Source organism: Phragmites australis, chromosome 22 (assembly GCF_958298935.1).
Source record: "Phragmites australis chromosome 22, lpPhrAust1.1, whole genome shotgun sequence".
NCBI classification, from domain to species: domain Eukaryota; kingdom Viridiplantae; phylum Streptophyta; class Magnoliopsida; order Poales; family Poaceae; genus Phragmites; species Phragmites australis.
Window position 1 is genome coordinate 15384351 of NC_084942.1, and position 15835 is coordinate 15400185.

Sequence of the window (15835 nt, forward strand, 5' to 3'; positions counted from 1 at the left end):
GATTTTGGGTCCACTTTTTTTAAAAAAAATATTGTGAGTTCAACGAATAATAACCAGGATCATCTTGGTTCTCAACTAAACACTACCAGTGATAGACGCTGATTAGATTGACAACTACCTCACGTATAACTCTAATAAACTGTCACAACATCTAAAGTCTCAAAGACACTGTTATTCTTCGTTTGCAAAAGTCTAGAATTTTCTTTTTGAGGATTCGAAACCCTCTACATTGGTGGTGCAATGTTCTTCAGCGCTTTTCCATGAACACAAGCGTTATGCTTCCTCAATTGATGCCTGAAAAATTGCTGCTGCTACTGGGCCAGTTGGTAACGGCAATCGTTTCCAGCAAACCGCAGCCATCTCGTCCAGAGTGCCCAACAAGCTTCATCCCTGACTGAACGGAGATGCCTGCAGCTAGCAGTACAGATCAGCTGAGTCTTCCTTTCCTTTGTGTATCCATCATGGTCTCGGTGCAGACGTGGCCGTCGACGTTGATGGCCGGGCAGGCCGGGGCGTCGGGGGACGTGCTGGGGTTGTAGCTGAGCCCCTTTCAGTGGCGGCCTGCGACGGGCATGGTGACAGTGGTGCCATTGCAGTAGGTCTAGTAGAGGAACTTGGTGTAGAGAACCTCCAGGCCGTCGTAGAACTTGTACCTTCTGCCGGGGTATCCGTGTTTCGGCATGGGGCCGAGATACATGAACGTCATGGGGATCTGGTAGAGGTACTTGTTCTTGTACCATGTCAATGGCAGCCTTCCTCCTGTTCAGTTTAGAGCAGTAGCATTTTACATCAACATGTGTATTAAATTTTACAAAATAATTTTGAGAAGAACAGAAAAGGAGTGTTGATTTAATTACCAGGATTGTATCTTCCGGTAATGGCGTTGCCACCTTCACCACCAGGGTACACAAGAGCGCCGCTCCAGACAATAGTTTGCAAGTGTCGATCACCTTGCCGTTCCTCACCTTCCAGCTCTGGCCGCAGTCGAGGTCGAGCCCGGCAGCACCAGCCTCTGCGCCGGTGCAGTTGTAGTTGCCACTTGATGCCATCGGTGATGACCTGGATGGCATCGCAGTCGGAGACGATGTAGCCGTGGAGCTGCCAGTCGCCGCAGATGGTCCGGGAGAGGAGGCGCGAGTCGGCGCAGGCGGGGATCCCGTTGACGAGGTTGAAGGAGCACATGACGCTGCGCCAGTGATTGAAGAGGGGGTGCAGTTGTTCAATGTTAATCAACAACTTTCAACTCCTAAATATAATATTAAAGCACCATTTAGAGTATGTATAATCCAAAATACAACCACACGGAGACTAATAGACTAAGACATACCAAAATAGTAAACCATCATGAAGGCTGTCACTGGTCAAAGGACTCCTCTTCTTTCCTTCAGGTTCTTCAAATGAGTAATTATATCTTCATAGCTGTAGTTTCCTACAATTTCACGTTCATAACTAAGGGTGCAGGGATCTTCCCCAACTGATTCATCTCTTTTTCCTTTTGTAAAATGAATAAAGGTTTTTTTTCTTTGACCATTGCTACCTAAATTAAAAATTACAAAGTAGTCAATTAACTGTAGAGCTAGCAAAACATATCAACTATGAAATTAGGGCTAAGAAACTAGGAAAGAAACTCAATTCCCCAATAAAAAAGTTTTGCAGGTGATCTTAGTTGACTACATCGATACAGTCTAACTATTCAGATCTGAACTTTCGCCATGCCTATTGCAAGAAAGATTGAATCATTGAATGAATCAAAGAAAGGAACAAAGTTGGAAACCTAAACCTGCAGGCAAGCACCAGGTCCATGCGGCCTTGGCGCCTTGCATTTAAATCTATTATCATTTTCGATTAAAAGGGAAATCGAAATACAAAATATTACAAATACAGTGCTGGTGTGGCATGAAGCCATGAACACGATATGAGGCTATGTGCCACGAACATGTAAGCGTGTACCTGGCCGATGGACTTCCAGAGCGTCTCGTTGAAGGAGGCGGAGTGGTTCTTGGCGCCGACCTCGTCGAAGAGGGTGCCCAGGCCGGTGCTGGTTCTCGTGCAGTGAGCCCTTCACACAGAAACAACAGAAGCGAGGGGCAGAACTTAGTTTACTCTCTTTCAAGGGGCTCTGCCCAACATCTTGTCCATTTTGTATCTGAGTGCCTTACACATGATCCATGAATACTCATGCTCTTGGCACACCATTGGTGCTTCAGTGAAATGAAAACACTTCTTGCAGCTGCAGCATTGCTGCTGTCCTGGTACAGAAAACATCTATCGCTCAGAACAACCGCTTATGCGAATGAAGAGCAAGAAGTTTGTAGAATTTGATCATATGTGGCAGACTGTCATCAAGGTACATGCTCATTAAGGAAGAACTTGCCACATGCACAAGTCTTTATGTATCCCATAATGCCACTGCCATGCCAGAAAAGCAAACAGCAAACTGTGCATTTTCCGAAATACTAAACTAGCTATATATGTCTTCGTTACGTTTACATCTAATTCGAAGGTGTTAACAGTGGCGGAGCCAGACAAATTAGACAGCCTGGGCAAAATTATAAATCAATAATTTATTACTAAAAATATGCTCTAATTTATAAAGCAACATCCAAATATTAATATTTCGAAAGATGGAAAAAGTGACAAAAATTAGACATGAAGCAGCATCCAAATATTAAAATTTTGAAAGAATGAAAAAAATTAGACAGAAGTTTTGCTGGAAAGGATGAAGCTATTGATAGGAATCGGGGAGCTCACCGCAAGCGTGTCAGTCATGCCAGCCTCAAGGACCCCCTCCAGGGTAGCCTGCTTGGCATTTGGCGCGGAGATCCTCTTGAGCTCACTCTTAGGTTTGTTGAGGTCAGATTTGTACTCCCTCAGCTTTGCAAGCAAACCTGTCTTCACGCTGGGCTGCAAGCTCCTCGCCTCCAGGTCCATCTTAAGAATCTATAACCGCACAAAACGAAGGCACATACAGCCAATCTACAGAACTGCCCTGAAGTCTTATCAACACCATACCAACAGAAACGCAAAAATCCACTAAGATTTTTCTACTTGCTACGACCTCCCAAAATCACCAGTCCAGCTCCAATTGCTTTCCCACAGCAGAATGAAAGGCAACAGAATCGTATGACCATGTGGAAAGGGGATACCCTAAAATAAACTGTAGTGTAGTATCTATTTACCAGCGATTCAGCTTCCTCCACGCCCGACTGGATCTTGGACAGCTTCTGCATCTTCTTCTCTGCGGAGATCCCACCGAATTCTCAAACAAACAGAAAAGGAGAAACTTCCCCCACGAAATCGTGAACGGAAACTAGATTAAACTGAGGGGTGGGTTGGGTTTACCTCCATCGAGGGCAGAGGCGGCGGTGCACTTGCGGGAGAAGGAGGCGGAGGCCTCGCAGTACTACCTCTCGTACCCCTCGAACGCCTCGCTATCTGCTGCTACCGCTTGCTGGACTTGCTGGATTTGCCAGGCCCAACTTCGATTTCCAACTATTAGACTCCATTCAATCTCTCGCTGGGTGTTAATAATGTCAAGTTATGAATCCAACTACGAGTGTTTGAAAAAAATGTAATAGTTAGATTCTTGACGTTCTTTTTTCTGAGGGCTTAACATGCTTTTTTCAGAAAAGAGCATACACTCTTAAGATTTTTTTTTTTAAGAGCATATACAACTGACTATTTATTATCAGCAAGTTTTAAAATGTTATTCATTTTTTAAGATAGAGGCAGCATATTTCTAAGAGGGTTTTAAAGTTTACACCTTCATAAACCTAAAATGATGGAAGGAAAAGCATTTGTATGATTATGTAAACCAATAGTGGAAGTACATCACTACTCAAAGATCAAAAAGGAAACATTTGCCAGATATCAAAATGTTGAAAACAACATGTGACACAACAACATATTGCGGATTGAATTTGTGAACAACATAGGCATGGGGTGATTTACAGACTAACCAGTTTTATGTTGTTAGTCGCTGAATTCTTACCCTTGGTAGTAGCTGAATTCTTACTCTCATCGAGAGAGGATGACACTAGGAGTTGGGATAATTTTTTTCTTTATTTCTCACACAAATGCCATGCCAACCTGAGGGGTTGGGGATACATATTTATAGGCTGCTAGCCAGCCAAGCATATGCTAAGATGCTGTCCTAGATGCTGTCATAGCTGTACTAGATGCTAAGATGCTGTCCTAGATGCTGTCCTAGCTGTCCTAGATGCTAAGATGCTGTCCTAGCTGCTAAGATGCTGTCCTAGATGCTGTTCTAGCTGTCCTAGATGCTAAGATGCTGTCCTAGATGCTGTAGCCCTAGAAAGGACCACAAAGACCAGCCAAGGACCATCTGAAGTAGCCCCACAAAGACCATATGCAGCACAGAGACTTATCCCATCATTCTCCCCCTAAGTCTTGTGCGTCGTCTTGTGGGAAAGTTGAACCATCCCGGTCCTGGAGCAGAGCTCAAGGAACTTGATCCTCCCAAGAGGCTTGGTAAGCAGGTCCGCGAGCTGGTCCTTGGTGTTGATGTAGCTCGCCTTGATGCTCCCTTCCTCCAAACAGCCTCGGATGAAGTGGTACCTCACCCGGATGTGCTTACTCCGTTCATGGAAAACGGGGTTCTTTGCCAGGGCCAGAGCGGACTTGCTGTCCATCCTGAGCTCCACCGCTCTAGTGTCTCTGCCGAGGAGATCACCAAGCAGTCGAGCGAGCCAGAGTGCCTGAGTTGAAGCGGTGGAGGCCGCTATGTACTCGGCCTCGCAGCTGGACAGGGCCACCACCTGCTGCTTGACCGACTGCCAGCTAACGAGGCACTTGCCGAGGAGGAAGAGGATCCCGCTCGTGCTCTTGCTGGTGTCGATGTCGCCGGCGTGGTCACTGTCGCTGTACCCGACGAAGTGTGCCGCCCCAGGGCACCTAGGGTAGTAGAGGCCGTGGTCGAGGGTCCCCGCAACGTAGCGGATGATTCTCTTCATAGCCTGCTGGTGCTCCGTCGTCTGTCGCTGCATGAACCGACTGACGTAGCCGACGGAGAATGCCAAGTCCGGCCGTGTGTGGGCGAGGTAGCGAAGGCTCCCCACAAGACGCCGGTACTGCGTAGCGTCCACCTCCTCCGTCGTGCTGTCGCGGCTCAGCTTCAGCCTCTCCTCCATCGGAGTGAGAGCTGGGTTGCAGTCGGTGAGCCCAGCTAGCTCAACGACGCGCTTGGCGTAGGCGGTCTGTCGAAGCGTGATCCCGGAGTCATCCTGGTGCACCTCGATTCCCAGGTAGAAGGAGAGAGGCCCCAGGTCACTCATCTGGAAAGTGGCCTTCATCTCTTCCTTGAATGCCGCCACCTCCGCATCCTTGGTGCCGGTGATCACCAAGTCGTCGACGTAGACACCCACCAGCAGAGCATTTCCTTCACTGCCCCGTCGGTAGATGGCCACCTCGTGCGGGCTTTGCTCGAAGCCCATCCCCTTTAGCGTGGAATCTAACTTGGCATCCACGCCCTCGGCGCCTGCCGCAAGCCGTAGAGGGCCTTGCGCAGGCGGAGCACCTTGCCCTCCTTATCGGGGATCGCAAATCCCGGCGGCTGGTGCACGTAGACCTCCTCCTTCAAGTCGCCGTTAAGGAACGCCGACTTGACGTCCATGTGATGAACACGCCAGCCCTCCTGGGCAGCTAGCGCAAGGAGGAGTCGCACGGACTCCATCCGTGCCACGGGAGCGAAGGCGTCGTCGAAGTCGACCCCCTCCTGTTGCACGAAGCCTCGTGCCACCAAGCGAGCCTTGTGCTTGACGATGGCGCCGGTTTCATCCCTCTTCAGCTTGTACACCCACTTAAGGGTGATCGCGCGGTGACCACGAGGAAGGTCAGCAAGCTCCCAGGTGCGGTTCTTCTCAACCGCATCCATCTCCAACTGCATCGCGGCGCGCCATGCTGCGTGTCTCTCGGCCTCTGCAAACGACCGAGGCTCGCCGTCGTCACACGCAAGGTGCAACTGCGCCTCCAGGTCGTGAGGCACCAGTCCCGGCACTGGCTGGTCGCCGAGAAGGTTCTCTATCGTACGGTACCGCAACGGCTCACCGTCGTGGTACGCGTCGATGCGCTCCTCGTCGTGAGAGAGCGGAGTAGCGAGCTCAACCGGGCTGTGCTCGACACGAGCTGGTGTTGGAGTAGACGTGCCCGGAGAGGTGCCTGTCGGTGCTGGTGCCAGCTGTGGTGGAGCCAGCGAAGAACTCATCTCAGCCGAGGTCCTGGCTGGAGAGTGTGGTGCTGTCGGAGTAGCAGGCGCCGGGGTCGGTGAAGGCTCGGGGACTGGGGTAGACGTGCTCGTCGAAGAAGAGCTGCCTACTCCCCCAGCTTCCTCGAAGTGGACGTACTCGACAGTGAAGTCGTCGTACGTTGGAGCTGAGCCGTCGTCCACCGCCTTGTCCCACGCCCATCCTCGCCCTTCGTTGAACACAACGTCGCGCGCCGTGCGCACACGCTATGTCTTCGGGTCGAGGATGCGGTAGGCCTTCGAGCCCTCCGCGTAGCCGATGAACACTCCCGGAGTGCTCCTGTCGTCGAGCTTGCTGATGTGGCCAAGCTCCTTGGCGAACGCGAGGCAGCCGAAGACTCGCAAGTGGGAGACCGCCGGCTTGTGCCCATGCCAAGCCTCGTACGGCGTCCTGCCGTCGAGCGCCTTGGTAGGCGAGCGGTTGAGGATGTAGACGGCCGACACCACCGCCTCTCCCCAGAAGACACCCGGCATCCCCCTCTGTTTGAGAAGGGCCCGAGCCATCCCCACAACCGTCTGGTTGCGTCGCTCGACGACGCCGTTCTGCTGCGGGCTGTACGGCGCGGAGTAGTGGCGCTGAATGCCCTTATCAGCGCAGTACGACGCGAATTCAGCCGCCGTGAATTCGCCGCCGTTGTCGGTGCACAGCATGCGCAGCTTGCGGCCGCACTCCGCCTCCGCAGCAGCCTGCGCACGCCTGATGGCGTCCGCAGCCTCTCCCTTGCTGCCGAGGACCATCACCCACATGTAGCGGGAGAGGTCGTCGACGAGCAGCAGGAAGTAGCGTCGTCCTCCCGATGTGGCCGGTGTCACCGGACCACACAAGTCCCCGTGCACAAGCTCGAGCCTCTCCTTGGCTCGAAAGCTCGCCCGCTGGGGAAAGGGGAGTCGCCTCTGCTTCGTCAATATGCAGACGTCGCAGAGCTGCTCCACATGGTCGAGGCACGGCAGGCCTCGCACCATCTCCGTGGCACTGAGCCGCTTCAGGGCCTCGAAGTGGAGGTGCCCGAAGCGCTCGTGCCACTGCCACGCCTCGTCATCCCGACGAGTAGCGAGACAGAGGGGTTGTGCCACCTGCACGTTAAGGACGTAGAGTCGATTTGCGCTTCTGGTTACCTTGGCAAGAAGGCGACGACGGCGATCCCAAATCCTCATGACTCCATCCTTAACCACCACGCGCGAACCGTTCTCATCCAGCTGTCCCAAGCTGATGATAGAGTTCCTCAACGCGGGGATGTAGTAGACTCCGGTGAGCAGCCTGTGCTCACCAGACGCGGCGGTGAAGATGACGGAGCCGACGCCCTTGATCTCCACGCCGGAGGCATCCCCAAACTTGACGGAGCCTCGGACGCTAGAGTCAAGCTCGGTGAAGAACTCCCATCGACCGGTCATGTGATGGGTGGCGCCGGTGTCGAGGCACCACCCGTCAGTCTTATCGTTGCCGGAGCCATCGCCGAGGAGGGCGTGTGCTTTTGGCTCGTCAAGGTGGAGGAGAGCCGTTGCGGCCGGTGCCGCTGGAGGTAGCTCGATGCTTGCATGTGCCATGAACAGAGCCGGCTCCTCCTCCTCCGCCTGTGCGACATGGGCCTGGCCGCGTCGTGGCTGTCGACAGTCCTTGGCCCAATGGCCAAGCTGGCCGCAGTTGCGGCATGTGTCGTCTCGTGCTGGCTTGTACTTGCCAGCGGCGCCGCCCTGGGCGCCTCCGCGGGCATCACCCTCGGCACGTCCTCGCGCCCCGGCCTGGGCGTCTCTGCGCGCCTTGCGCGGCTTTCCACGCTTGCGGTCGCCTGTCGCGGAAGAAGGCTCCCCCTTCTTCCGGTCACCTTGGCAGGCAGCCCACTGCTCCCGAGTGAGAAGGAGCTTCCCGCCAGTGGTGATGGGCCCCGAGAGAGACTGTGGCTCATCGCTATCGACGACCTTGAGGCGACCTATCGCCTCCTCGATCGACATCGTGGAGAGATTCAGCAGGGACTCGATCAAGCGAGCCATCTGCTTGTACTTCTCGGGGACGCAACGGAAGAGCTTTTCGACAGCTCTCTCCTCGCCGTAGGTGTCATCGCCGAACTGCACCATCTTCTGCAACAGAGTGTTGAGACGGAGAGCAAAGTCATCAACGTCCTCACCTGGCTTGAAGGCCAGGTTCTCCCACTCCTTGCGAAGTGCCTGCAGTGTGGACTTGCGGGCGCGGTCGCTGCCGATGCGTGCCGCAGCGATGGCGTCCCAAGCCTCCTTGGCAGTCCGCTTATTGGTAAGCGAGAACTGCATCTCGGACGGGACTGCAGCGATGAGGGCATCCAGCGCCCGTCGATCCTGGTCGTAGTCGACGTCGCCGTACCGGACTGCCTCCCACATGTGCCGCACCTGGAGCTTTACCCTCATCACCGCAGCCCACTCGACATAGTTGGTCTTAGTGAGGGTAGGCCACCCACCGCCGGGGCCGACGTCCCTGACAACAGCCTGGAGCCCGTGGTAACCACGGTACCGATCCGGGGAGAGAGAGCCACGCTGCCTGTGAAGGCCGCGCTCTCCATCGACCCGTCCGCCACCGTTGCCGTGCTCGCCCCCTCCAAGAGCGCCACCGCCGAGCTCGCCTCCTCCAGGAGCGCCACCGCCGTGCGCGCCTCCTCCAGGAGCGCCACCGCCGTGCGCGCCTCCTCCAGGAGCGCCGCCGGCGCGTCCGCGTCTGTCTGGGCTGCCGCCGCGCTCGTGGGCGTGCGCGGCTGCCCATTGCGCCGCCCGCGCTCGCGCTGCCTCCCTCCCCAGCAACTCGAGGTCCACGTTGGCGCTGTCGTCAGCAGAAACGGAGCTACTGATGCTGCCGCGCAGAGCCTCGACCTCTGCTGCCGCCGCACGCGCTGCATCCGCCGCCGCCGCTGCTTCCGCCTCCGCTCTGGCTGCTGCCAGCTCCGCCGCTGCCAGCCTCGACGCCCTTGCCGCCGTCGCAGCGGTCTCTGCCGCCGCTCGCTCGCGTTCCTCTGCCGCGGCAAGTTCGGCCTCCTGCCGACGCCGCGTGCTCGAGGCGACCGAGCGCTGAGACTGCCCTGCGGACATGACGCACTACCCGGGGGCTGCTGCGTGGGGAGAGGGCTGCTTCAGACGAGCTGCTGCTCGTCTGCGCAGAGGGAAAGAAGTGAGCAGGAGCGGCCGGAGCTACTGCTGCTCCCAGCTGGGGCTGTTGCGCGGCTGGGAAAGGAGGTGAGCAGGAGATGCTCAGGCTACAGGATACTACGACTCTGATACCACTTGTTAGTCACTGAATTCTTACCCTTGGTAGTAGCTGAATTCTTACTCTCATCGAGAGAGGATGACACTAGGAGTTGGGGCAATTTTTTTCTTTATTTTTCACACAAATGCCATGCCAACCTGAGAGGTTGGGGATACATATTTATAGGCTGCTAGCCAGCCAAGCATATGCTAAGATGCTGTCCTAGATGCTGTCCTAGCTGTCCTAGATGCTAAGATGCTGTCCTAGATGCTAAGATGCTGTCCTAGATGCTGTCCTAGCTGTCCTAGATGCTAAGATGCTGTCCTAAATGCTAAGATGCTGTCCTAGATGCTGTCCTAGCTGTCCTAGATGCTAAGATGCTGTCCTAGATGCTGTAGCCCTAGAAAGGACCACAAAGACCAGCCAAGGACCATCTGAAGCAGCCCCACAAAGACCATATGCAGCACAGAGACTTATCCCATCATATGTCATGGTGGAAGCTGCAAGCCAATGCCTTTTCGTTCTTGGAACCTATGTCGAGGGAATGAGATTATGAGTGACTAGAAGAAAGTATAAATCTAAGAAGAACCATGCACACAGTTGGTTACAGCAAGTATGATATTCACTATACAGATGAAGCAGTAACAGTAGTGTACCAAACAAAAAGAGAATTACTTCACGTTCCGGAGGTTAAAAAAAAGAACAGGGGCAGTTGGTGTGGAAACGAGGAAGAGTACAAACAAGGAAGTGTTGTTACCTGGGTATGTCTAGGCTTGGATTATTGGAATGGTTCCTTTAAGATTGTGGCACTGCCTTTTTAGCTCCTCGTTCTCGCTATATTCAACATCAATTACTCTCAGTGAACTCGGGAGGCTGCCCTTGGTCAGTGACCGGAGGGCTGGACAGCTCCGGATCATTAATTCTGTCAGTGAATTTGGAAGACCGTCTTTGGGCAGCGACCGTAGGGCTGGACAGAACCAAATCTCTAATTTCCTGAGGTTGCGAAGTCCACTTAGCCTTGCAGGCAGGGACTGCAGCTTACTGCACCAACGAATTTGAAGCTCCTGGAGGGAGGTGAGGATCTGAAGGGCCTCTTCTTGCTCCTTTGTGAAACGCTCTATATCATTGTTGAAACTAAAGCACAACTTGGTGAGGTAGGAAGAGAGGTGGCCACATATGGGCACAGCAAGGACTCCTGCTATGCCATCCGTGCGGAGCTCCTGCAGTCTGGAGGAATTGGAAAGACCTTGTTCCCAAATCCGTGGACGCTCTGAACCAGTAAATAAGTTGGGGCATCCATAGAGGCCTAATGTAGGGAGGTGACCTTGAGTGAGAAGATGCCATATGTCATCGACTCTTAGATCGTCACAATTCCTCATCATGACATCAGTCAGGTTGGAGAGAGGCGCCAGGGTAAACATGCCCCCCAGGGTGGAAGCTATATACAGGCTTTGCAGGGAGGTCGGAAATGGGGAGTATGAAGAGGACGAACAGGGGGAGAGAAACTTGGGGCAAACCGATATATCCAATGATCGGAGTGAGTGCAGACCTAGGAGTCCTCCTGCTGCTTCTATGCTGTCGTCGAGTGAACTGGAGTAAAGGCTCAGCTCTGGGCAGTCTCTAATCGTCAAGTCATGTATCTGGGGAGGCAACAACAACAGTTCTTCATTTGCAGCTTCTATATCCTCCTCTCCTCTTCCCTGTTGCTGCTCCTGTCCAATTTGTGCATCCTCTGTTTTATGATCTGAATCTGATGACGACCGTGTAGGTGTTGTCGTCGCATGCTTCTCCGCCACACCCATCCTTGTTACCGCTTTACATCCTGATAGATCCAGCATTGAGAGGTTAGGGAAATAAGACATCAGCTGTGTCAATTCTATCCCACTAGCACCACATTCATCGATGTAGAGGTTCTCAACTGGAAGCTGATATCGTGCCTTGCTCTCACTTTCAACCGGCCACAAGACATTAGTACAGTTCCCTATGAAAAGGGTCTTCAGAGATGCTAGCATCTGCATGTGATCTAGAGGCATGGGAGGGCACTCCCCCATCTTTTTTGATAGATTTTCTTTGCTGATGTTTCATGTAAGATAAGTCCACAATACCGGCACCCACTTGCGATATTTTAGCATCGCATAGAGCAGTCCAAGGAATAGCTGGCAGTGACAATAGATGTGGGCACTTTGATACAGTTATTTCCCGTAGCTTGGGAAACCTACTCATGTTTTCCTCTTGTTCTGCTTGACGGCAAGTAGAATGTGAAAATGGCAACTCTATAAGGCTAGGGCAATCCCTAACAATGAGTACCTCTAGAAGTGGGAATAAATGAGAAGTCCCATTTCCACACCATTTCTTTAGTCTTTCTATGTTAACAAGCTCAACCCTTTTCAAATTACAAAAACTTTGGTCTCTAATACTGCATATGTACTCTTCACCATGCTCATTAACATGTGAAAATGGCAACTCTATAAGGTTAGGGCAATCCCTAACAACGAGTACCTCTAGAAGTGGGAATAAATGAGAAGTCCCATTTCCACACCATTTCTTTAGTCTTTCTATGTTAACAAGCTCAACCCTTTTCAAATTACAAAAACTTTGGTCTCTAATACTGCATCTGTACTCTTCACCATGCTCATTAACCATCCACAACTCCCCTAGAGCTGGAAGACTATTCCACGCTACACCATCTAGGCATAGATGTTCCAAATTTTTAATGGAAAGGTCCATACCTAGCCAAGTTGGGCAAGTAGAACCTCCATGCCCTCTGATGCAGAGCTCTCGAAGCTCACTTTGTGGCTTAAGACGTTCAAGAATATCATGTTCTTGTTTCGGATCCTTATTAGATCGGCCAATATCCCAGTGTAATGTTAACTTGTGCAAGTAGTTCATGTGTACTAGTTTTGCTTCATCTGCTTCCTTTATTGCTTCTACCCTTTCAAGATTACAAATTGCCAGCGATCCTCGGAGCTCTAGCAATTGCCCTAACTGCTTCAGTTCGAAGCCACTCATTTCTTTTTTGATCTCAAATTTCCTTAACTCTTGAAAAGTTTTTAATTTTCCCACCTCAAAAATTTCACAGTGAAACTCTTCATTTGGGACAAGAAAATGACGGAGTTTCACAAGGTTGCGAATCTCTCTTAGAGAACCATGAAGATTTTTGCATTGTTGTAAATCTAGGACCAACAAGTGATAACATCTTGAGATACCGCTGGGTTGACTTTTCACAGTGAATTTAGAACCCTTGATCCTTAAGTAGCGAAGATGGACAAGTTGTGAAAAGTTATGCAATATATCCTCCACATTATAAGATGCTCCAGACAAAAATATAGTACGAAGGGATTTTGCTTCACTAAACAATTCACCAAAACTCTTGGAAAAGCTTCCATGGTGTTTCCCAAACAACATCAAAGTACGTAGGTTTTCAGTTCTCAATCGTCTACCTAATATACTCAATTCCATCTTATAATTTTCAAATGCTACTCTATCCTTGACATCTTCATTATCAATAATGATAGACAAATGGCGTATAGATGCAGGAATTTGTAATGACCTCACGTTAGAACCATGTATGACAAGGCATTCATATGATGAAACATTTACCGCTAACTCGTGTAGTAGGTCGTGGATCAAATAATAAGGATGTGAATCCTCTTTGAAATTCTTTTGGAAGAATCCATAATCGACCAAATCATTTAAATAATCTTCTCCAATATCTTCAGTTCTCTTGTTTTGATCCCTGGTATCTAGTAACCCTAGACCTATCCACAAGTGAATTAGCTCTTTGCTATCAAATTCATAATCTTCAGGAAATAAAGCACAATAAGAGAAGCATTGTTGTAGATCAAAAGGAAGATAGTTAAAGCTAAGCTTCAATGCCGGCATAATGTCATCATCGTTTTTTTTTGAAGTTCCCATTCTTTACTTTCCAGTACTTTTCTCCAATGGTTTGAAGTAAGTTGGTTTCTTAGTAATCTACCTACAGTTTTCACTGCAAGAGGTGACCCCTTCAATCTTTTCACTATATCTTCCCCAACTTTATGTAAATCAGGATGACCTTTCCATGGTTGGCCATCAAACACACATGCTTGGAAGAAATGCATACAATCTTCATGGTTTAAACGCTCCAGTCTTATGAGACAATCTATTGTTGCAACCATCTTTGCTACCTTTGGAATTCGTGTTGTCACTATAATCATGTTACCTTTTGTTCCTCCTTTTTTAAATGGAGCCAACAGTTTTTTCCACTCATCCTCATGATATGCCCACATGTCATCCAGGACAAGAATGAACTGTTTAGACTGCAATCTTTTTTCAATTAGCTCTTCATCACTAGCTTTTTCATTTCCCCCCTTGACTTCAGGTATCTGTTTTACAATCTCTTGTGCCAATCTTTTTGCATTGAAATCAAGAGAGACACATATCCATATTGGGACATGGAAATGGCTCTTCACTTCCGCATATATGTGTTGCGTGAAAGTTGTCTTCCCAATGCCCCCTGAACCAACTATTAAAATCACAGTAAGGTTGTTTGCACTATCTTTACCATGGGTAATGATATCTACAACAATGTTTTTGTGGTTATCCCTCCCGTATAACGTAGCCTCTATAATTTGTGGTGTGGTGGTTTTGGTTCTGTGCAAATCTATGCCTTGGCTTGTGGTACGGTTGGAGCCAGATATCTCTAGATCAAGAATGGTGGCGACCTTAGCACAGAGTGGCTTGAGCTGCTCTATTATCTCTGCCATCCTTCTAGACACTTCTACTCTATCAAACTTCAACTTTGGTGCGTGCACAATGCATTCAACTTTGGTTTGAGCATTGTCGTGGACAGATGGGCGAGAGTAGCAAGGGAGGCGTTTACCGACAGCACGGGCGCTGTTATGAGCACTTGAAATAACCTGAGCCATGCATCCGATGTGGACCTCCAGGTCGCCATTGTTGGACGGCGGTGGTGGTGGTGGTGATGTGCTGTCACGATCTTTTCGCCCACCACATGAGCAATAACTCGAGAGACATCCTTGCTTTGCATCTTCTTGCTCCTCGTCACGATCATCACGGCTCGCGAAAGCACACGAGCATGAGGAAAACTTGAGCTTTCTCGCAACGGCCCTGGCTGTGTGGCGAGCGTTCAAGATGATTCCGACGACGAGACCCCGGTCGTCGGCGGCGTCCGTGGTCTCGTACGTTCCGTCCAGGTCGTCCTGGATGCGGAAGTACTCCAGCTCGTCCAGCACGTCGTCGGCGTTGTACGCAAGGTGCCGGAGCTCCAGCAACAGCTGCACCAGCGCGGGGTTGCTCAGGTCCCGGCCGCGGGCATTGTTAAGCATCCCTTGCGCGTAGAGCAGCTCCAGCTTGAGTGCGCGGACGTTGGGGCCAAGCTCAGAGCTAGCCGCCCATGACTCCAGCAGGCCGTCCGTCACGGGGCTCAGCGCCCTGCCCACCACCCAGCGCGCAGCGCCGATGGCGATCTCCATGGATCCTCACGAAGATATCTGAGGATAATTAATAATGCTGAAACAGAAACGACAGCAATCAGCCATGTACTAGCGTTGGTTATTGCTGCACGAGGAGGAAGCTAGAGAAAGGCAGACTTGCTTACACAAGGGGAGGCCCCTGCCGCGGTCAACACCGGAGTCGGAGCGCGCGGCGGAGGTGGACGAAGTGTGGCGGAGAAGTGTGGGGGAGCCGGGTTGCACTTGCACAGATCTGTGGTGGAGAAAATGGCAGGCAGATCTGTGGTTGTATACTATACGCAGTAGGGAAGATATAGTGGTGCGAGCAGCTGCACTCTTAACGGGTTAGAGTCAGGGGTATAATAGACACAGCTAAAACGACAAGCAAGTCCGACATATTGTGCGACATGGGGACCATCACTTTAGGTGCAAGCGATCGCACATGGAGGGTCCTAGTTGCCTTTCTCTTTTTTTTATGCTCCTGGGCAATAGCAGCACTTTCAAGTTTTTTTACATTATGTGCTAGCCGGATCACACCGTTAGACATGTGATCATCTGTAAGAAACGCACTTCTAAGTTTTTTTAGCATTATACTAGCCCAGATCACACCGTTAGACATGTGACCTTCTGTCAGAAACGCACTTCCAAGTTTTTTTTAACATTATGCTAGCCCGGATCACACCGTTAGACATGTGACCTTCTGTCATCCCCTGCGCGTAGAGTTGCATTTTCGTGAGTTTGGGCACTGCTTACCGACGCTATAGCCTGCCTTGTTTCCTCACGGCAGCTTTGGATTCCATGCATAGGTGCATAGGCCACACGTGTAACTTTACTGTGTAAATCTGCCATGGTTTGTATATGTACAGGTGGCCAACTGGGCAGTCCTAATGGGTTAGCCCAAGGCACGGAAAAACG

General features: G+C 51.0%; 2 protein-coding genes across 10 annotated transcripts; both read right to left on the reverse strand.

Moving 5' to 3' along the window:
- Nucleotides 1–148: 148 nt before the first annotated feature.
- Nucleotides 149–1186, reverse strand: LOC133904452 (uncharacterized). Its single transcript, XM_062345972.1, has 3 exons — nucleotides 1009–1186; nucleotides 858–977; nucleotides 149–759 (listed from the first exon to the last, which is right to left on the reverse strand). Exons 1-3 carry the CDS (start codon nucleotides 1180–1182, stop codon nucleotides 742–744), a joined length of 312 nt encoding a protein of 103 aa, XP_062201956.1. The 5' UTR covers nucleotides 1183–1186; the 3' UTR covers nucleotides 149–741.
- Nucleotides 1105–15208, reverse strand: LOC133904451 (putative disease resistance protein RGA3). Of its 9 annotated transcripts, none has more exons than XM_062345966.1 (9): nucleotides 15067–15208; nucleotides 14329–14978; nucleotides 10225–11289; nucleotides 3343–3550; nucleotides 3180–3238; nucleotides 2160–2249; nucleotides 1951–2059; nucleotides 1328–1429; nucleotides 1105–1246 (listed from the first exon to the last, which is right to left on the reverse strand). In XM_062345966.1, the coding sequence occupies exons 2-3, from the start codon at nucleotides 14939–14941 to the stop codon at nucleotides 10235–10237; spliced, it is 1668 nt and encodes a 555-aa protein (XP_062201950.1). In that variant the 5' UTR covers nucleotides 14942–14978; nucleotides 15067–15208; the 3' UTR covers nucleotides 1105–1246; nucleotides 1328–1429; nucleotides 1951–2059; nucleotides 2160–2249; nucleotides 3180–3238; nucleotides 3343–3550; nucleotides 10225–10234. The 9 variants fall into 9 exon arrangements, with proteins under 9 accessions (XP_062201950.1, XP_062201949.1, XP_062201951.1 ...); XM_062345965.1 differs by having other exon boundaries at nucleotides 1328–1537; XM_062345967.1 differs by lacking the exon at nucleotides 1328–1429 and having other exon boundaries at nucleotides 1107–1246.
- Between the last annotated feature and the right edge of the window lie 627 nt (nucleotides 15209–15835).

Excerpts from the sequence above, each read along its gene's own strand:
- LOC133904452 (XM_062345972.1), bottom strand. The coding sequence starts at position 1,182 with ATGTGCTCCTTCAACCTCGTCAACGGGATCCCCGCCTGCGCCGACTCG. Across the intron at positions 978-1,008 it reads AACTGCACCGGCGCAGAGGC|CAGAGCTGGAAGGTGAGGAA; the intron begins TGGTGCTGCCGG and ends CTCGACTGCGGC.
- LOC133904451 (XM_062345963.1), bottom strand. The coding sequence starts at position 14,941 with ATGGAGATCGCCATCGGCGCTGCGCGCTGGGTGGTGGGCAGGGCGCTG. Across the intron at positions 13,226-14,328 it reads TAACAGCGCCCGTGCTGTCG|GTCTAGGGTTACTAGATACC; the intron begins GTAAACGCCTCC and ends ACTTGTGGATAG.